This window comes from Pleurodeles waltl, chromosome 8 (assembly GCF_031143425.1).
Source record: "Pleurodeles waltl isolate 20211129_DDA chromosome 8, aPleWal1.hap1.20221129, whole genome shotgun sequence".
Taxonomy (NCBI): Eukaryota; Metazoa; Chordata; class Amphibia; order Caudata; family Salamandridae; genus Pleurodeles; species Pleurodeles waltl.
The window spans coordinates 613,012,734-613,031,430 of NC_090447.1; the positions used below are offsets into that span (position 1 = coordinate 613,012,734).

Sequence of the window (18,697 nt, forward strand, 5' to 3'; positions counted from 1 at the left end):
AGCCTATTTGGTTTCTCGCTGCTGTGAGTGCTTTCCCTCTCATACGTTTGCATTGGAAATGTCCTTGCATATGTATAAGTGGTATTGTGTGATCTATGAGGAGCAGCGTGGGCATGTTTGGTATGGTTTGAATAGTAGTAAGAAATTCTGCTTATTGGTGTAGGTAGATTTTTTATTACCATTGTAGAAATGCCACTTTTAGAAAGTGAGCATTTCTCTGTGCTTATCCCTCTTGTACTTTACAGCCTCACTCAAATCCATGTCTGGGGTAGACTGACAGCTGGGCTTTGTGCTTACTTTCCAGAAAGCCATTACATGGGGGGGGGGAATAGAGGTGTAACAGGATATTTAACAAATTCACACATTTAGGGCTTCAGATACATACACCATTGAATGGTCTGATAATCTGTGCTTCCACTATACTGAATTGATGTATAGTAGAGGAAGTCAAATATATTTCTTGTGTTAATGTCAATAATTTCTACTAGGGAATATGGGCCCAATGCACAAAGCTCAACACGCAAACCAGTCGGTGTTTTTTTACTAATCAGTCGTATCACAAAATGTCTGTTTGTAGAAGATAGCTAAACCTCCTACCTCGTTAAAATATATGTAGCGCCATGCATTTTGCAACCCCACGAATGCTTGTGAACCGGGATGGAGGCCTATGAGAGACAACAGACCTCCATCTCTGCATTTGCATTCAATGGATATCAACTTTTTCTAAAAGCAATCACTGTCCCTCAATGGGACAGCAAACTAAATAATGGACTAGGACCCAAATGCATTGCTAATAAAATAAGTGTAGTAGATGCAACGTCTTGCCTTACATCTGTACCACTTTCCTTACAAACTGCTACACATCAGCCACTGGAAATTAATCTGTAGTGGTTTGGGTTAGGGGTGTGTAAAGGGGTGCTGTAGATCTCACTAGCCTGGGATTACCTTCCCTTAAGAGAACAATGGGCAAATTATCTAGTCTAACTGAACTGGACCACTCATTCTTAAACAGGCATGAGCCAAAGCCCAGGGACATAAACTCTGATTAAGTTGGTGCAGCAGCAGCAGTAGTAATAGTAGTAGTTGTATCAGAGGTATAACGTTAATAGTAGTAGTAGTAGTAGTAATTGTGGCAGCTGTCGTGGTAAAAGTAGAAGTGCTAGCATTAGAGGAAGTACTTATAGTGGTAATGTTATCAATAGTAGTGTTGGACCTGGCCCTTTTTGCAGGGTCATCCCCAAGATCTTTGCTGTCCTCCTCCTTTTTTTCTGAGCTCTTTTTGTAGGCTCTGGGGCTCTGGGCACTTTATCACTGCTGATCAGTGCTAAAAGGCATGTGTTCTGCCTTCTAAACTTGGTATGATGGGCTTGCACCTGATTGACACATTTAATTTACCTGTAAGCCCCTTGCACAGTGGTATCCCTTATACCCAAGGCCTGTAAATTATATGTTACTAGTGGGCCTGCAGAGCAGCTTGCACCACCCACAGAAGTAGCCTTTCAATCCTGTCTCAGGCCCCCTACCAGAGGGCCTGTGTGCGCAGTTTACTGCCACAGTGGCTTGGCATCTAAATGTACTTGCCAGTTGTGGAACTCACCTTTTACTACATATAGGTCACCCCTAAGGTAGGCCGCAGGTAGCCTTATTGTCAGGGTGCTGTGTAGGTAAGAGGTAGGACATGTGCCTTCATTGTGCGACATGTCCTGCTAGTGACAAACAGCCTATTTGGTTTCTCGCTGCTGTGAGTGCTTTCCCTCTCATACGTTTGCATTGGAAATGTCCTTGCATATGCATAAGTGGTATTTTGTTATCTATGAGGAGCCGCGTGGGCATGTTTGGTATGGTTTGAATAGTAGTAAGAAATTCTGCTTATTTGTGTAGGTGGATTTTTTGTTACCATTGTAGAAATGCCACTTTTAGAAAGTGAGCATTTCTCTGTGCTTATGACTCTTGTACTTTACAGCCTGACTCAAATCCATGTCTGGGGTAGACTGACAGCTGGGCTTTGTGCTTACTTTCCAGAAAGCCATTACATTGGGGGGGAATACAGGTGTAACAGGATTACATCTGCATACTGAATGATCTTCCTGGCTGGGAGAGGGAGAGGCGGGGCACACTTACATTTTTATAGGCTGAATCCTTCCCTCACACAAAGGACTTGTTTACCACCTACTGATGTCTGGAGCCAGGGCTGGTGTTGAAGGGGTGTGTTGTGCACTTCTAAAGATCCTTTGAAGATCTGAGATCAAAGACAAAATGAGTAGAAGTAGCAGGGTTGTTACCCATGTTTTTAGACTCTGCCTGGACTTGGAACCAGATGCTGCTGGAGGAGGGAGGTGTTATACTGCAAGGAGAAGCCACTGGACTGACTTGTGCTGTGCTGGCATGTGGCCTACTGATCCTCCAGGAGAAATTCCATTTCTGGCAAAGATCGTGGTGTGCTAGCCAGCCACATTCCCCCTGCCTGTGTCTCACAGTTGTCGCCTGGGGTGCTGGGTGGTATGGCCCCTTTCCCCCTGTTGGATCACTTCAGCGCGTGAAGAGCGATTCATATTTTATTACTTCAGCGCAAGGGGAGCACTGTTCTTGATTGTTTAGGAGCATCAGGAGAGTGCTCCTGTACCCTGTGGTTGGGGACTCTTGGTTTGGCTGCTGTCCTCCCTTCCAGGAGGATTGTGGGGATGAGAAAAGCCCAGTGGAGCTGCCGAGAGTCCCAGGCGTGCGTGGATGAGGTACGCGCTCTTTGGTGCCCTGCTCTGAAGGCCATTCACCAGCGGGCCCAGGAGTCAAGAGGACATGTGGTCTGCTTTGGTTGAGCAGTGCAGCACTGCTCTAGCCTCAGGAGAAGGAAAGAGTGACATCTCTTCCTGCCTGCACTGCAAGGCTTGGGCAGAGGAGTCCTAATGCTGGCAGCTGCCCCACAAAGACATGGGTGGCTGACTCACATTCTTCCTGCCAGGAGAGGGGGACCCAGAGAGGTCTCTGAAGAGACCATGGACCCGCTGCAGCATCAGGGCAGTGTCAGATGGTGAGAGGCTGTCTCACTCGTGCATTCGCGGGTAGCGCCGTTGATTCCCTTCAGGCGAGACACCCCGCAAGGTTGTCCCGCAGATCGTCGTAGTGTGTGTCTCCACCTAATAGTAGTGGCATCTCTTTGGGGCATTACTTGTGTAAATAGCAGGACAAGGTGTGGACCCTCGATGAGGGTCCCAGATCTTGTTAGTGTTATTCTTGGAAAAAAACTTATTTTCTAGGAGAAGAGTGCCAGTGTGCTCCCTTTCCCGTAGTAGATGTAAAAGAAGCACAGACGCAATGAAGTTTCAAGAAGGTGCTGTGGGGTGATTACCTCTAGGATTTCTCCCAGTACCAGGACATGTTTTGCCCTCAGTGTTTACCCTGAAGTTTTATGACCTGTTGTAATGATATATATTGTGCCTGCCATGTTGGGGTGACGTACTTGTTCTCAGGGTCTACTTTTTATGCAGGGGGAGGGAGTGTTATGGGGATATGTGCAATATGGAACTGTTTATATGTGTTTGCACTCATGATGATGGTCTGACAAGTGTCTGTTTGGTACAGTACTAACGATTAGGATATTATGGTCTATGGTGTTTTTATGCAATACAGTTTATTTTCATTTAGCGTATTGTGAAGACTCTTCTGTGGTGTATATATTGTGTCAGTGGGTTGTGTGTGTTGTGGAAAAGCTTTACACAATGTCTCTGAAATAAGCCTGCCTGCTTGTGCCAAACAACCAAAGGGGTGAGTTGGGGTTATCTTGTGTGTGTAGCTCCCTTGCCTTGACTACAATGGGGATTCCTGCCTGGCTTAGGTGCCTACCCTTGCCAACCAGGAAGACCATTTTAAACAAGTAGTAGTAGTATTGCTAGCTGTAGCACTATCTGTAGTGTTCCCTAGTGTCTCTTTTCCCATATTTGTTAAAACTGGAACCATCATCGTAAAGAAGGTATGTGTCGAACCCCCCAGCACAGAAACATCAATAAGGTGTAAGGTGTTAAGTAAATAACATGTAGATTTATTCTAAGATTATAAAGTCTTTGAAATCTCATTTTGTATCATTTTAGCTTAATAGGTACAACATATGAGGACAAATTTAAATATGTGTTTTATTGGTTGATGTAACATTTCCTAAATTTCCACAAATCCTTGTTGTGCACAATACAATATTATAAAATAAAGTTCATACTTGTTGATATTCTAACAATGTTTCCTACAAATTGTATTCCTTTGTAATAAGCTTATTTCAATAATGTTCATTGATGAAATAAATGTACCTTCAAAGAGATTTCTGATTATGCAAAATGTTGTTAAGCTACATAGGTGGCTTAAAAAATACCACAGCACATTTCATAATAATAATAATTCCTTCTTCAGGGGTAGAATGTCTCCTTGTTCATTTATACTAAGATTTGTAAACAATGTTCTTCTCACTGTGTCTTCCTATCTGAGGAATCACATTTAGTTAGGGCTTTATCAGTGGTGTAGCAAAGGTCTCCATCCCCCGTTGTGCGTGGGAGGCCCCTGAGCTTCAGGGGGCCCACTCTGCACTGTTCACAGGTGGCAGGACCCTGACTGGGCCCAGGGGGAAAGGGGTCCACCTACAGGTACTTTGCAGGGGGGCCCCCTTAACTTTCATTACGTCACTGGATGGAGGCTCAAGGAATAAATGAGTCACCAATAAAAGTTATTATTAGGTCTTCATAGTCCAAGTTTACCACAGGTCATTTACCATTTAAGTTTTTTTTTTTCCATTAAACCATCTAGTATGAATCATTTTTTACTTACATCAGTAAAATGCTCATAAATATTGGATGACATCATGAATAATATAAGGCCATAAGTAAATTTTATAAGTTGCACAAAGCAATGTGAAGAATATATCTCTATGCCTGCATTTCCATCGGTTATTTTGAACCTACAAGCCAAAACTTTATCATTCAGGTCCATAATGCTGACTTGTAGTATCACTGCTTATGGACCAAGATCTGTTGATTCATGCACTTCTGAAACCCTAGAATGTATCCCTTTGAGTATTTTGTGCAATATCTTCTCTATGAATCTAGTGCCATTATTAATTCCCAAAATATTTTGGATTGTACACATTTTGTTTGAAAAACAACAGAACCAGATCATTAGAGATATTTCAATTCACACAATTTCTTATATAACCCAGTTATAACTCAATTTCAGCTAGCTGATGATTTTTAACATTGGTGGCAGCATTTAGGACTTGCTGTCCCACAATTCCAGGAGCCTCATGGAGGAGGAGGTTCGGCCTGCAGCTTCCCGCACAGCACTATAAAGTGCCTTTACATCACCCAAGGCACGGGTTCAGCTGGCTGATAATTTCCCGTTGGTGGCAGCATTAGAGACTCACTGTCCTACAATTCCAGGCGCCTCGTGATGGACAAGGGGCAGACTGTAGTTTCCTGCGGCAGACCCATAAAGCACCTTAAGATCACCCACAGCTTTCTATTATTTCCTTGCTGCAATTGTTTCTACCTGCAACCTGGAACACTATGTGGAAAAAGAAAGCGCAGGAGAAAGGTCTTAAGGCCCACCCAGTTCCCCTCTTGATGGGTTCCTGCAGAGAGCAGAGGGGGTAATCAGTAAGGAAATTGAGTTGTCTGAATGCTAACTATCACTTTCGTCCAGCCCTCTCTCACACCCTATACTGTGAATTTAGGACACCAGAAGCACCAGTGGCTAGGACTCCCTCGTCCACCCCAGCACCAACTTCTATTTTGAGCATGGGATTGCCCAATTATTTGCGTGGCCTCAGCCCCACCAAACAGAAGGGACCCAAGTGCAGATGCTACATCCTGTACTGCATCACAGTGCTCTGAGGTACCTAAGGGTGTTGTATAGTAGTAGTAACAAGACTGGTGGATTTTTGGCGGCAGCATCATAGAGTATGGGAGACTGAGTCTGATCCCACACCATGTGACAACTGTTAGACTAATCCTTCCGGCTAGCTAGCAGCATCTCACCAATAGCAAAGGTAGAAGTGATTTGTGGCAGCAAATCGTATGACACTCAGACTCCACAGGAAAGTCATAATAGAACAGATAATTCTCTCAGAAGCAGAATCCTGGTTCAATATGTTTTATTGAAGCAACTGTCTTCTATGTAAAAAGGCATGAATTGTGATTATGAGAATAATGAAACACAACATTATTACAGCAGTGACCAGGAAAGTGAAACACATGTTGCAGGCAAGAAGAAGCGGTTAGCTAATAACACCAAATCCAAAAAGCTGTGTGCTCCAGTATACATGGCAAAGGGTGCACCCGAAGCGGCGGAAATGACCAAGACACATGAGGGGCTATAGGCCCTGTGTGCCAAAGGTATGTTAGCTGTCTTTGACACGTTAGAGCCCATTTAGTAGCATTTAGGAGTTATTAAATTTGACCTCTGGAAACCTAGGGGCCGATTTATTTCCTGCGCCCCTTAATACCCCACTAACGTCACCATGGTGGAGTTGTATTTAAAATACGGTGCACCATGGTGGTAGTTAGGGTGACTAGCATCATAATTTTTGATTGAACTTAGCAGGCATTAAAAAATGCTGATAAAAATGGTGCAAAGGAATCTCATAGGTTCCTTTGCACCATTTGTATGCCAATCCCAAGCACTGGAACGCCACCCTTGCATACATTATGCCTGGCTCAGGCATAATGTGGTGCAAGGGGTTACAAAGTAGTGCAAAACAAGCATTGTGCCACTTTGTAAACATGGTGCAGTGTATTTGCTCTCGTTGGGCCTCATTTGCGTAAAATAAAATGACACTGTTGTTGTGCAAGGAGGCGCTAGGGGTTCTTAAATATGCCCTCTAATGTCCAAATAACTTCCAAAGCTCAGGTGGCTGATCCCTGTACTATGCCCCTTGCCACCAAGGCTACTAGCCTACAGCCTTTGTTTACTAGGAGTGTTCTGGTGAAACCACAGTTACCTCCCATAGTTAGTGTATCTGCTAGTAAAAATAGCCTGAACACTTATGAGCCAGAAGAAGTGGATTGCCACCCCTTGGGGCTAATTGAAGGTGTTTGTTTGGGGTGGTACAGGGGTGGGAGGGGCACTGTGCCTAAGCAGGGGTCAAGCACTAGAGCATAAGCCTACATCACTGAACTTGCCACCCGATGCTTGTCCGTATGTTACCAGACTGTTGAATGTGCTTTGTTCAGCAAATGACTCTGCTGAGTCTTTTTCTCATCTAAAACACAAGACTCTTCATTGGTTTGTACTCATGCTGCTTTATCCTAACCAGGTGTTCATCACATACTGATGGTTAGAAGGGTAGACGGGGTAGGGTCTCTGCCTAAGCTTTTCTCGGGTTACTGTATCAATGTAATCTTTAAGCACCCAACCATTGCCCACAACCTCTTCAATAACTGTATGCATCAAAAACATCCAACATCTCCCTTTTACCATCCTTATACCATCACTTGAAAGGCAGATGTGGGTTTGCTGTCAGGCCCCATCAGTAGGTCATCAAAGTCGTATACTTGGGGCAATTGTTAGCAATCGGGATCCCCTGCCCCAACAGAAATTCCCTCTTCACACTTGAGTACCCTAATATGGATGCCAGAGATACCTCCTTTCGTCAGTCCACCTCTCCACCCCTGCAAACAACCCTACTGAGTTGGAAAATTGCAGGATTTAGGGGCACAGTATGTTACCCTGATTGGGGCACCTTCATTGATGGGCACTACATCTTTTTATTCCAAGAGACATGGGGAATAGGCCAAGTGAATAGAGGCAAGTACAAAAGCTATAGTATTCCAGCTTTCAAATCTAGTGCCGGATGCCCCTCTGGTGGTCTATTAGCTCTGGTCCAGTCTACTTTTTACTGTCTGTGACAACTCTCCATGTGGTTTGCCTGATGTCCAAGGATTAATTGTTTTCCTGCCCATATTTCCAACCTTGCTTGATAATTAACATGTATAACATAAGCTGTAGCCATAAACAGAAATAGAAAACCCTACAGTAGCTGGATGGAGTATTTTTTGTCTATTCAAACGCGAACTATGTCCTCGTGGCAGGGGATTTTAATCTCTCATTTGAACCAAGTGGACTGGCCCTGATCCGTTAAGTGTCAGAGAACTCCACCTGGCTGTGCCAGACCTTGCTCGTCCTATGAGAAAAATCTTTCTAGAGCAGCACGCAAGGCTGTGGAGCTCACCTTGACGCATGGAAGTCAGGCCTGCAATAGGCAATCCCCTTCTGATAAAACACTTGCACTGACACTCAGATGAGGGTTGTACTATAGTACAATTGATTACATCCTTCCCCATCCTATGAAGCAAATTGGAGGACATGGTGGTAGTAGAAAGCGAGGAGAGTGACCATAATCCCCTATCACACAAATTGAAAGAATCAATGATCCTCCCATGTCCGGCAGCTGTCAAATGTGCCCAAAATCATCCAGTAGCCACAAACAACAGGAGGAATGTCAAATGGGAAATAGTGTGCTCCTCATCCAGTGGAATCAATACCCTATATTCAATAGTCCCTACTCACGTGGGTATTTTTTATTCAAACTGGGGGAATAATAAATTAATTTTAGCTGAGCACAATATGGGATTTTCCAAACTAAGGGACCTACTCACTAAGGAACCCGGGGGCGTCTAAAACAAATGGCCCCGATGAGGTGGCCCAACGGCCCCTGCAAAAAGCCAAAAGCTAACCTGCTCAAAGATATAAAAGTGGGGATTCACAGAAGTCATCAGGGAAAGGCAGGCTATTTACTGGGCTACTCTAAGGGAAGCCAAAGTTACCTAGGAAGATGGCATTTGGTCTGATGTCTTGGATGCTCCTACAGCCAACGACCACAAGAAATTTGTGGTCTTGGTCAGTGTGGGCAATGGGAGATCAGGTAAATCCTCATAAACACCAATTTTACCTTGCAAATGGGTTGACCACTTTGAGGAATTCTATTGTTCATCCAATGCCACTGAGACAGCTCTTGTGTCTAAGGGCCACTCCCATGAGACGGTTCCTAATTCACCACCAGTAATTTTCTCTCTGGAGGAGCCTGAGCGTGCCATGGCCTTGTTTAAGCTTGGAAAAGTGCCAAGCCTCGACAAGAACCATGCAGATGTTTTTAAAGCAGATTTTGCAGTTTGGGCACCTCATATCAATGTGGTTTCAAATGCCATCTCAACAGAAGGGGCAATCCCAACATCTTGGAGGGGGGTGGAGATTGTATCAATTTTTTAAAAAGGGGACTCCGTTATCCCATACAACTACAGGCCAATTAGTCTAATAGATAATCTGCAAAAGAGTTTTGGCAATCAGGTGCTCACTTGTGGGATTGGTGTGAGGAAAACTATATCCTCTCAGAGATGCAACCAGGATTCAGGCACAGGACCAGCACCATTGACTAGGTTTTACATTTTCTCCTTGTTGAGTGGAAGATAGTGGACCTGGCCAAGGGTGAACTTTTTGTGGCATTTATCAACCTTTTGCCGCATTTGACCAGGTGCCAGAGGGAAGTTGTGGGAGATGGTCCACAGGATGGGGATTCATTTAATTTGCTTACTCCTCAAACGGGAACTATGCCAAAGTTAGGTGCGGCACAAATGGAGAAATAACATGCCGCTTTCATGGTAAACCAAAGTGTACACCAAGGCTATGTTTTTGCCCCAACCCTCTTTCTCTTATTACTAAATAACTATTTTTCCTACTTTTTGAATTGTTAACAGTTCCTCTACCAATGCTGGGGAAACAATTCCGGTGCTCCTTTTTGAAGACAATGCTCTTTTACTGTTGAAGACTAGGAGGGGCCTGCAAAATCTGTTTGAACGATTCAGTCAGTTTTGTGGTGATTTCAGCTTTGAAATCAATATGTATAAAACCAAGTATAAGACCTACTCCAAGAGAGGCAGGGTGAGAGGGGTAGTTAAAGTGGGATCTGAAATGCTGGAAAGAGTCAGGGATTTGACTATTAAGGAATCAGGCTAGCCGAAACTGGATCCTGGGACACACACATCATAAAAAAAACATAGTAGTCAAGCTTAGAGTTGGAACCATATATAAATGTGTCAAAAAAACTATTGGACCCCGTACTTCTAGCAGCTGAAATCTTTAAGGCCCGAGCTAAAGGACATCACTCTACGGTGCGGAACTATGGGGCCACAGCAACTCGATGAGCGTAGCAGAAAACAACTTTTTCAGAGCCCTTGTTGGTTTGAGGAAGGGGATGCTACTGATCCCACTTCACCTGGTGTCCAAGAATTACCAACGCTGACAACGCTAAGACCCCTCCTGTATTGGATCCGCATCTGGAGCATCCATGAATTGTTCAGTTTCAGGGAAGGCTTTCAGGAAGTTATAAATGCCCATGTGACTGGTAAAATCAAAAGGTTAGGATCAATTAGAAGTGTCTGGATTGAGCAGGGCCTGGAAAATTTCTGGAAAGAGCCTCACTCCATTCAGCCTGGTGACGCACTTAAAGTAAAAAAATGGGTTCAAGAGAAAGCCATCAGTCATAGGGAGCACCGACTTCTACAGGTAGTCTAACAAATGCCTTTTTACTCTATAAATTTGTTAGCAATGCGGAGGGGTTCCTTGATTTTATCCAACCGGTAAATGCATGTTCAGTGTACCTCCAGTTTAGGTATGGGACACCTCCAGTAGCAACCTTTACCACCTACTGAGGGCAGACGAATCAAGGGTCTGACTATTATATTTATTGTAAAATATATAAGAAAACGATGAGTATTTGCTGTTCTTTTGCCCACTGAATGCTAAACCTAGAAGCAAATGGATAGTACCCCTGTATAGATCCCACAGTTTACTAGTTAGAGGAGAGGCCTACAGAATATGTAAAAGTGATATTTCCTCGATCGGGGTGGTGGTGGTCTCAAACATTTTGTACGTAGCATGGTCACTAAGACAAAACTTATTAGCTACTGTATAAAGGCAAGTCCCACAGAGACCACTGATAACCACTTGATGAACTCTTGCACTGAACCCATCTTAATAAGATTTGTAATCACTTGATTAATTTTTTCACTGGATCATTTTAATGATATTTATTCCTATTCTATGGTGTTGTAATCTTGTAAATTGTTGTGTTTTTAATGTTTTAAAAACTCGTTCTATATCTTTTTTTATGATGAATCCAATGTTTCAAACTATCAATAAACAATACTATATAAACTCAGATATTAATGTAATACTGTTTAAGCAACTGAAAATGCACCTTGAAAGACTTTGCACTAAAAGCCAATGCCATTATTAAATTACAGTTGTATCTATTTCACTACTGATTGTTGCTATCATCGTATTATTTTTAACCAAATGTAGATTTAAATTGAAAACACTAGATATTTTTGAAATATGAGAAACATCTGTTGCAACATGTATTCATATACTTTCGGAATTACTGAGTTAGTGCATAGACTGTAGGCATTGAGATTTTATGAGAAAGAGATACACTGCTTCCTTCTTCTGCTTTTGTGAACAGGTGTAGATTTTGATCATGAATAATCTGATCATTTGAGCAATCTAAATATCTAATAGTAGCTGTTTTCTTGTGTGCTCAAAGAGTGTGTTGTGTTTCTGCCTCTACCACTGTGGACAGTAATGCTACTTTCTCAGACAAAGCCAATACTGGTTTCTAGATGAATCTTCTGTTCTTGTTGTTGTCCAATAATATGCAGTTGTTAACCATTTTATGTACCATGTCTCTGCAGTCTCCCAAATCAGCATTTATCAGTGCAGCGAAGAAAGCAAGGTTGAAGTCAAACCCTGTCAAAGTCCGCTTTTCGGAGGAGGTTATCATCAATGGCCAGATTTCGGTGAGACTTGAAAAATTAAACCGTTGTCCCTAAGATGTACTTAAAAGAAGTTGGCTAACGTGTTTTGAATTGATTTCTTTTACTGTCTCCAGATAGCACAGTTCTCTTTCAAGGCAAGAACGAAAATTGTTTTTTTTTTATAACTCCTCTTACTGAATTTTCAACCAGTGCATACCAGATCAAAAGAATGTATACAGAACAATACTGTATCTTGGCACCAAAGGTAGAGAAAAGGAACAACAAGAAACCTCTCCCTCTCCCCCAAGCCCCTTACGGACACTCAGACGTATCCTTAAGCAGTTCTATATTTGGTCTCAATTCTCCATCATATGAGACCCAGTCCCACCACCTGTCAATAGTTTACAGTCCTTGTCAAACTCCAGTGGATCCACAGTCCACACATCCCTACACAGATAGTGAATGGTACTACATCCTGGCACCCCACACCCTCCCAAACTTTCTCGGACAGACTCTGTTTGTGTATGTTACCTTTTCTGTCATCATGACTCCACCCATCCCTAACCTCCATGTGTCTACTGTGGGACCAAGCTCTGCTCCCCACAGATGGGTGATATACGTCTTAGCCACCACCATCCCAAGATTGCAGAATATGAGTTTGGCCCTGGGCGCATCAACATCACTGGGAACTCTAAGAAGGATAAATTTGGGGTCAAGCGGGACCACCCCCTGCAGTTCCCCCTCGATCTCCACCCAGTATTCCTGCATTACAGGGCAGCCCCAGATGGTATGTAAAAAGGTGCCAATCTGCCACTGACATCGTATGCAATTCGGGTGTTGCGCCCGCCCCATAGTATGCAAACCCTGTCTATCATAGTAAACCCTATGACAGATCTTGAACTGGATTAGTCACAGCTTGGACCTGATGGCTATTTCTCGGGGGAACATCAACGCTGCTTCCCAGTTTAAATCCTCCATTTCCCCTAAGTGAGCCTCCCACCACCTGCGTAGTATACAAAGGGTATCTGGCATATTATTGTTAATGGTCCTGTACACCATAGAGACGGCTTTGACGTTTAACTGCTGTGTCAATAGTGTACCTTCCAATGGAGCATATTCCGATATTTCCATCCCCAGGAGGCCCTCGGCCCTCCAAGCATGCCTTAATCAAACATAGTAGAACATAGTAGAACAACTGCATCTTGTTGAGCCTAATTGTGGCTTGTAGTGATTCAAAGGCCATGAGGCCCCACCTTCCAACACATCTCCTAGATTGGAGATTCCTATACCATCCCACACCTCAAATCCAGTCAATTTGCCAATTTCCGGCAGCCAGCAAACCTCCCACAGGGGGTCATCCTGGTGGGTCTGCGCATCCATCCCAGCGCCATGATGACCCTGGACCAGGCTCCAAGAGCCTCCGGTGTTGGGGGTAGGATCTACCTCACTCCCACACCTTCATATGAGTAGTGAAGACACGATCTACCCTCCCACTGTAATCTCTACAACCTGAAGGTAGGATGATCACTAGGGGCATACATCCAGTCATTAACATTGATCAGAAGCGCCAACCAATAGTATGCTTCCACATCCGGCAGGGACAGGCCCCCACTATATTGATTACGTTGCAGGGTTTTGAGTGCAATTTGCAGGTGCTTCTTCTCCCATAGAAAAGCCCGTACATCCCACTCCAGGGCTGGGAAAAACCCTGGTGGGGTCTAGTAATACGTATTTTGTAAGACATACAGGGGCATATTTATACTCCGTTTGCGCCGGAATTGCGTCGTTTTTTTTTACGCAATTTCGACGCAAAACTAACTCCATATTTATACTTTGGCGTTAGACGCATCTAGCGCCAAAGTCCATGGAGTTAGCGTCATTTTTTAGCGTGGACACCTACTTTGCGTTAATTATATGCAAGGTAGGCGTTCCCGTCTAAAAAATCGACTCCGAGGCATGTGCGTCGGATTTAAACTCCTGGGCAAAATTCACGCCCGGGAGTGGGCGGGTCAAAAAAAATGATGTATGGCCGCTTTTGCGCCGTTTTTTTGCGCCTGCAAAAGGCAGGCGTTAAGGGACCTGTGGGCTCTGAAGGAGCCCAGAGGTGCCCTCCCATGCCCCCAGGGACACCCCCTGTCATCCTTGCCCACCCGAGGAGGACACCCAAGGCTGGAGGGACCCATCCCAGGGACATTAAGGTAAGTTCAGGTAAGTGTTTTTTTTTTTTTTTTTTTGGTGGCATAGGGGGGCCTGATTTGTGCCCCCCTACATGCCACTATGCCCAATGACCATGCCCAGGGGACATAAGTCCCCTGGGCATGGCCATTGGGCAAGGGGGCATGACTCCTGTCTTTGCTAAGACAGGAGTCATTTCTATGGGGGTTGGGAGTGAAAAAAAATGGCGCAAATCGGGTTAAGTCGAAAAAATTGCCTCAACCTGACTTGCCCCATTTCTTGACGCCAAAGCCCCATATCCCCCTACGCCGGCGCTGCCTGGTGTACGTCGTTTTTTTTAACGCACACCAGACGGCGTCGGCGGCTAACGCCGGCTAACGGTATTCAATAGCATGGCGCTTCAGAATGGCGTTAGCCGGCGCTAATTTTTTTGACGCAAAACTGCGTTAGCGCAGTTTTGCATCAAAAAGTATAAATATGGGCCACAGTAACTTCAGTAGGGGTATCATCTTAAACATGGCCACCCTACCCATCAGAGTAAGTGGAGATCCCCCCAATGCTCCATATCAGGTCGGTACATTCCAGTCACCCTCCCCAAATTACAGGCATGACAGAGGTCTGCCTTGTGTGTCATAAATATACCAAGGTACTTGAATCCCTCACTTGAATATTTTAGTTGACATGGAAGGGAGTGGAAAACCGTGTCCTCCTGTGTGGCGTACAACACCAATTTTTTCCAGTTAATCTGGTACCCAGAATAACTCCCATATTCTGCAAATATCTGAAGGAGTCTCAGCAGAGAGTCTAGGGGTTTCACCACAAAGAGAAGTATATCATCAGCATTTAAGGAGATGTGTTCCTCCTTCCTTCCCACCCCTGTCAACCTGAACCCATACAGCAGGGGGTGGACACAGATCCTACACGCTAGGGATTCTATGATGAGGGCAAAAAGCAAGAGGGACAAGGGCCATCCCTGTCTGGTGCCTCTTGCAATAGGAAACTTGTATGAGAGGGTCCCATTAACCCTAACCACCACCACCAGATTACAGTAGAGCATCCGCACCCATTCCCGGTATCTCAGGCCCACCCCAAATCTCCCCAAAGTACAATCTAGGAAGGGCCATTGCACCGCATCAAATGCTTTTTCAGCATTTAGAGCCAAAAATATGTGTGGGTCTGAGAGGTGCAGGATTGTATGTATCCAGTTATGTGTGCGCCTTAAATTATATCTCGTAGACCATTCCGGCATGAAGCCGGATTGGTCCCTGTGAACTAAAGGGGTGATAACTCCCTGAAGGTGCGTCGCTAGTACTGTGGCCAGCACTTTCACCTCTACATTAAGGAGTGAAATCGGTCTATAGGATGCACAGGATGCTCCAGGTCAACCACTATTTTTGCTTTCCTCAGGTCCGGGGGGAGTGTGCCCTGGCTTCTTACCTCTAGGAAACATGGCAAGAAGATAGGGGGCTAAAAGATCGCCCAGCCTCTTGAAATACTCCTCTGGGAACCCGTTAGTGCCTGGGGCTTTCCCTGAGCGCAGCCCTGTCATGGACGTTTTAACCTCTTCTAAGGTGATATCCCCTTCTAAAGTCACCCGGGACTCGGCATCTAAGACTGGGACCACTATGCCTTGCAAGTATTCCCTTATGTGGTGTGAATCCTGTAACTGGCAGACCTGGTACAAAGCATGATAATAATCGGTAAACGCCCCGCAATTTCTGTATTCGAGGAACTCTGAACCCCATCCTGGTTCTCTACCTCATCTACCCAAATAGTCCACCTGGCAGACAACCCCCACTTCACCCGCGGGGGTGAAAATATAATTCAGTCTAGAAAAGACCTTATGGACCCCAGAAAAGTAGGAGTATTTCCTATTGGTATGATGGGCATGGCCCCACAGATCAGACAGTCCTAGTGTTGCCACAAAGCGATACAATAAAGTATGTGGGCCTGTTCCCCCAGACATCCCTGAGCGATCCAGCTCCCGCCACGTGGGTCGTGGAGTCTGCTGCCAATAGAATCTCTGCAAGCTTGTCCAACACAGGAGCCTGAAGTGTGGGTGGGGCATAAACACTTACAAACAATACTTTCTTTTTTTTAGATACCCCAAAGCCCCTGCACCCCAATGTACCTACCCGCTGGGTCTGTCCACTGTCTTGTGATATGAAAGTGGGGGGATTTACAGGTCAATATCGCCACTCCCCTAAAGCCACAGGTGTAGCCTGCATGTGCCGATGTAACATAGGGCCCTCTTCCCAGAAATGTACACCTGTTGCCCTTAAGATGTGTCTCTTGTAAAACAACATCTGGATGCATTCTCTTTATGTACTGAGACACCAGACCTAGTTTGGCCATGTCCCCAAGTCCATTCACATTCCACAATAGCACAGAAAAGGCCCTAGGATTTACCCGGGGGGGCCCATATCACTTGTGGGAGTCATTGTATTCCAAAGGGGACTGTGTTAAGCAGGGGGAGAACCTCCTGTCCCTGACTTCCGGGCGTGTGGGTGGGACATCTAGATGCCAGCAATTCGTTAGAAGAGACATAACATGCATATGTGTCTGTGGTTTATCTAAAGTTAACATAAACAGGCAAGAAACAACCCCCAGCAAGGCAAGCTTCCACCCCTCCCTCCACCCCATCTCGCATGGAGCCCTGTGAGTATATTGACCCCATACTACACCACACCAGGAGTGGAGAGTTCTGTAGCCCCTCTCCGCCGACCCCACCTCTTCATCACACAACTACAACTCATGGGTCGCCTCCACAAGAGGAAGACTCCCTGACTCAACCCTCAGAACAGGGAAAGTTACGTAATGTCTAGAGACCATTCCAGCACCACCTTCTGCTCCTTGTCCTTACACGGGATGGTGCGAGCGCAGTCATCTCACTCTCCTTTGGCCCCTTGTTACTGCGCTGCCTCCAGAGTCTGGATGCCCCCCCTCTGCCCCGAGAACCATTTCCTCAGCTTCTAGTCGATTAATGGCTGCCACAAATGGATGAGGAGATGCAGATATCGTCCCAGTGTCCGTACCCAGGCCGTCACCCCTATGCCCGGAGCCGAGCTTTCCCTTCTGTCTCTCTTCCAGATAACCGTGGCCCGACTATCCTCAGAGTCGGATGATGCCGCTCCACTCTTTGTCGATCGTCTCACTCTCCATGGCGTGTCTCCATCTCCTCTCTGATGTCTCCATCCCCTTCTCCTGGGGCGCAACCAGTCCGGCCATCCCGTGGCCCGAGAGTCCCCCAGCCTTCTGCCTGTCTCCTGGCCACGTCTCCTGGACAATTGAGGGCGCTCCTCCAGCCACTCCCAGGCATCGTCTGGGGATTGGAAGAAAAACATTTTCCCTTGGAACATGACTTTTAGTTTGGCTGGGAAAAGGAGCATGTATTGCAATTGGAGGCTAAGGAGCTTAGCTTTTACAGAGTCAAATGTGTGTCGCTGCCTCTGAACCTCCCTGGTGTAATTGGGAAAAATTAGGATTTTTGAGTTCTCATGCCGCACCTCTCGCATCTTACAAACTTCTGCCAAAATCATATCTCTGTCTTGGAAGTTTAAGAAACGGGCAATCATGGGCCTTGGAGGCTCTCTGGGGGATTGCACCCCCTAAAGCCCGATGGTCGCGTTCAATCACAAAATCAGTTGAAAATTTCTCTAATGGCAAGACTTGTCTCAACCATGCTTCCAAAAACCGTCCCGCATTGGTCCCCTTGGTTCCTTCCGGGAAACCCACGAATCTCAAATTGTTCTTGCGGGCCCGGTTTTCTGCATCTTCCAGCCGCCACATAATATCCTTGGTGAGAACCCTATTCTCAACCATTTCTTTACGGAGATTCTGGACCATATCCCCCAGGTCCAATGTTCACGTCTCCGCCGAGGTGACCCTTTCTGCCACATTCTGGATTCTTTGCACAGGAGGGAGACCTCCGAGCTTACTTCTCCCACACTTCCCTCCAGTTCCTCCCTAGAGGACTGAATTGCAGACAAAAGGGCGGCGTTGTCTGGCAGCGCTGGGGAGTCCATAGTTAGTGGCAGGGGGGTCACCACCTTCGTGAAGTGGCCCATATGCCCCTGCCTAGGTGACTTGGGTTCCTTATCTCTCACTATCAAAATACTTATGGCCCACCACCACCTTTTACAACACTGAGGTTTATCCACTGATACCTGTACCGTGACCCACTCCTTGGCGGCACAACCCTACCAGCAAATTCAGGGGGTCATTGGCTGTCCCAGTCTCAATTGCCACCAATAGGGTTTCTGTGCGGTTTGCGTGTAGGAGCTGGACAGGTCTACCCTCCAATATCTCAGTCTCTCTTGGCAGCAGGTGAGGGCCAGAAAAAGAGGACGGGTGTACGCCCCAATCCCCCACCAGGCACGACCGTTGCCAGAGTCAGTCACCTGCCACTTGTTGCCTCCTCTGGCCCGCTGCTCCTCTTCTGACCAGCCCCAGATCATGGGTCCCAAAGCAGCTGTGGCATGCCAGCCCCTCGCACCAGTCTTCACCCAGCTGTTTCAACCTCAGCTGGGGAGGGGGAAACCAGTTCCCCAGAGCAGCAGAAGGTAAGCGTGATGTATCCACGCCTCCCTTGCCACTCGACAGCACCACCGACACCCCCGGCCCTTCCCTGGGCCATCCAGCTCCCCCTGCACACTTCATCTGGTGGGGTGGGGTGGGGAGGCCCCACTGCACACGGACCAACCTGGGGCCTCTACTCCCCCCCCTCTGGCAATGGGGTG

The 18,697-nt window shown here is 46.0% G+C and overlaps 1 protein-coding gene across 2 annotated transcripts in view; it reads left to right on the top strand.

Annotated features, from left to right (window-relative positions):
• Window positions 1-18,697, top strand: part of FRMPD4 (FERM and PDZ domain containing 4) — a 1,397,101-nt gene that overhangs the window by 1,066,391 nt on the left and 312,013 nt on the right. For both annotated transcript variants that reach the window (XM_069204702.1, XM_069204703.1), the window contains exon 6: window positions 11,721-11,825. In XM_069204702.1, the coding sequence (XP_069060803.1) occupies window positions 11,721-11,825 (105 nt within the window). The remainder of the gene's footprint in view (window positions 1-11,720; window positions 11,826-18,697) is intronic.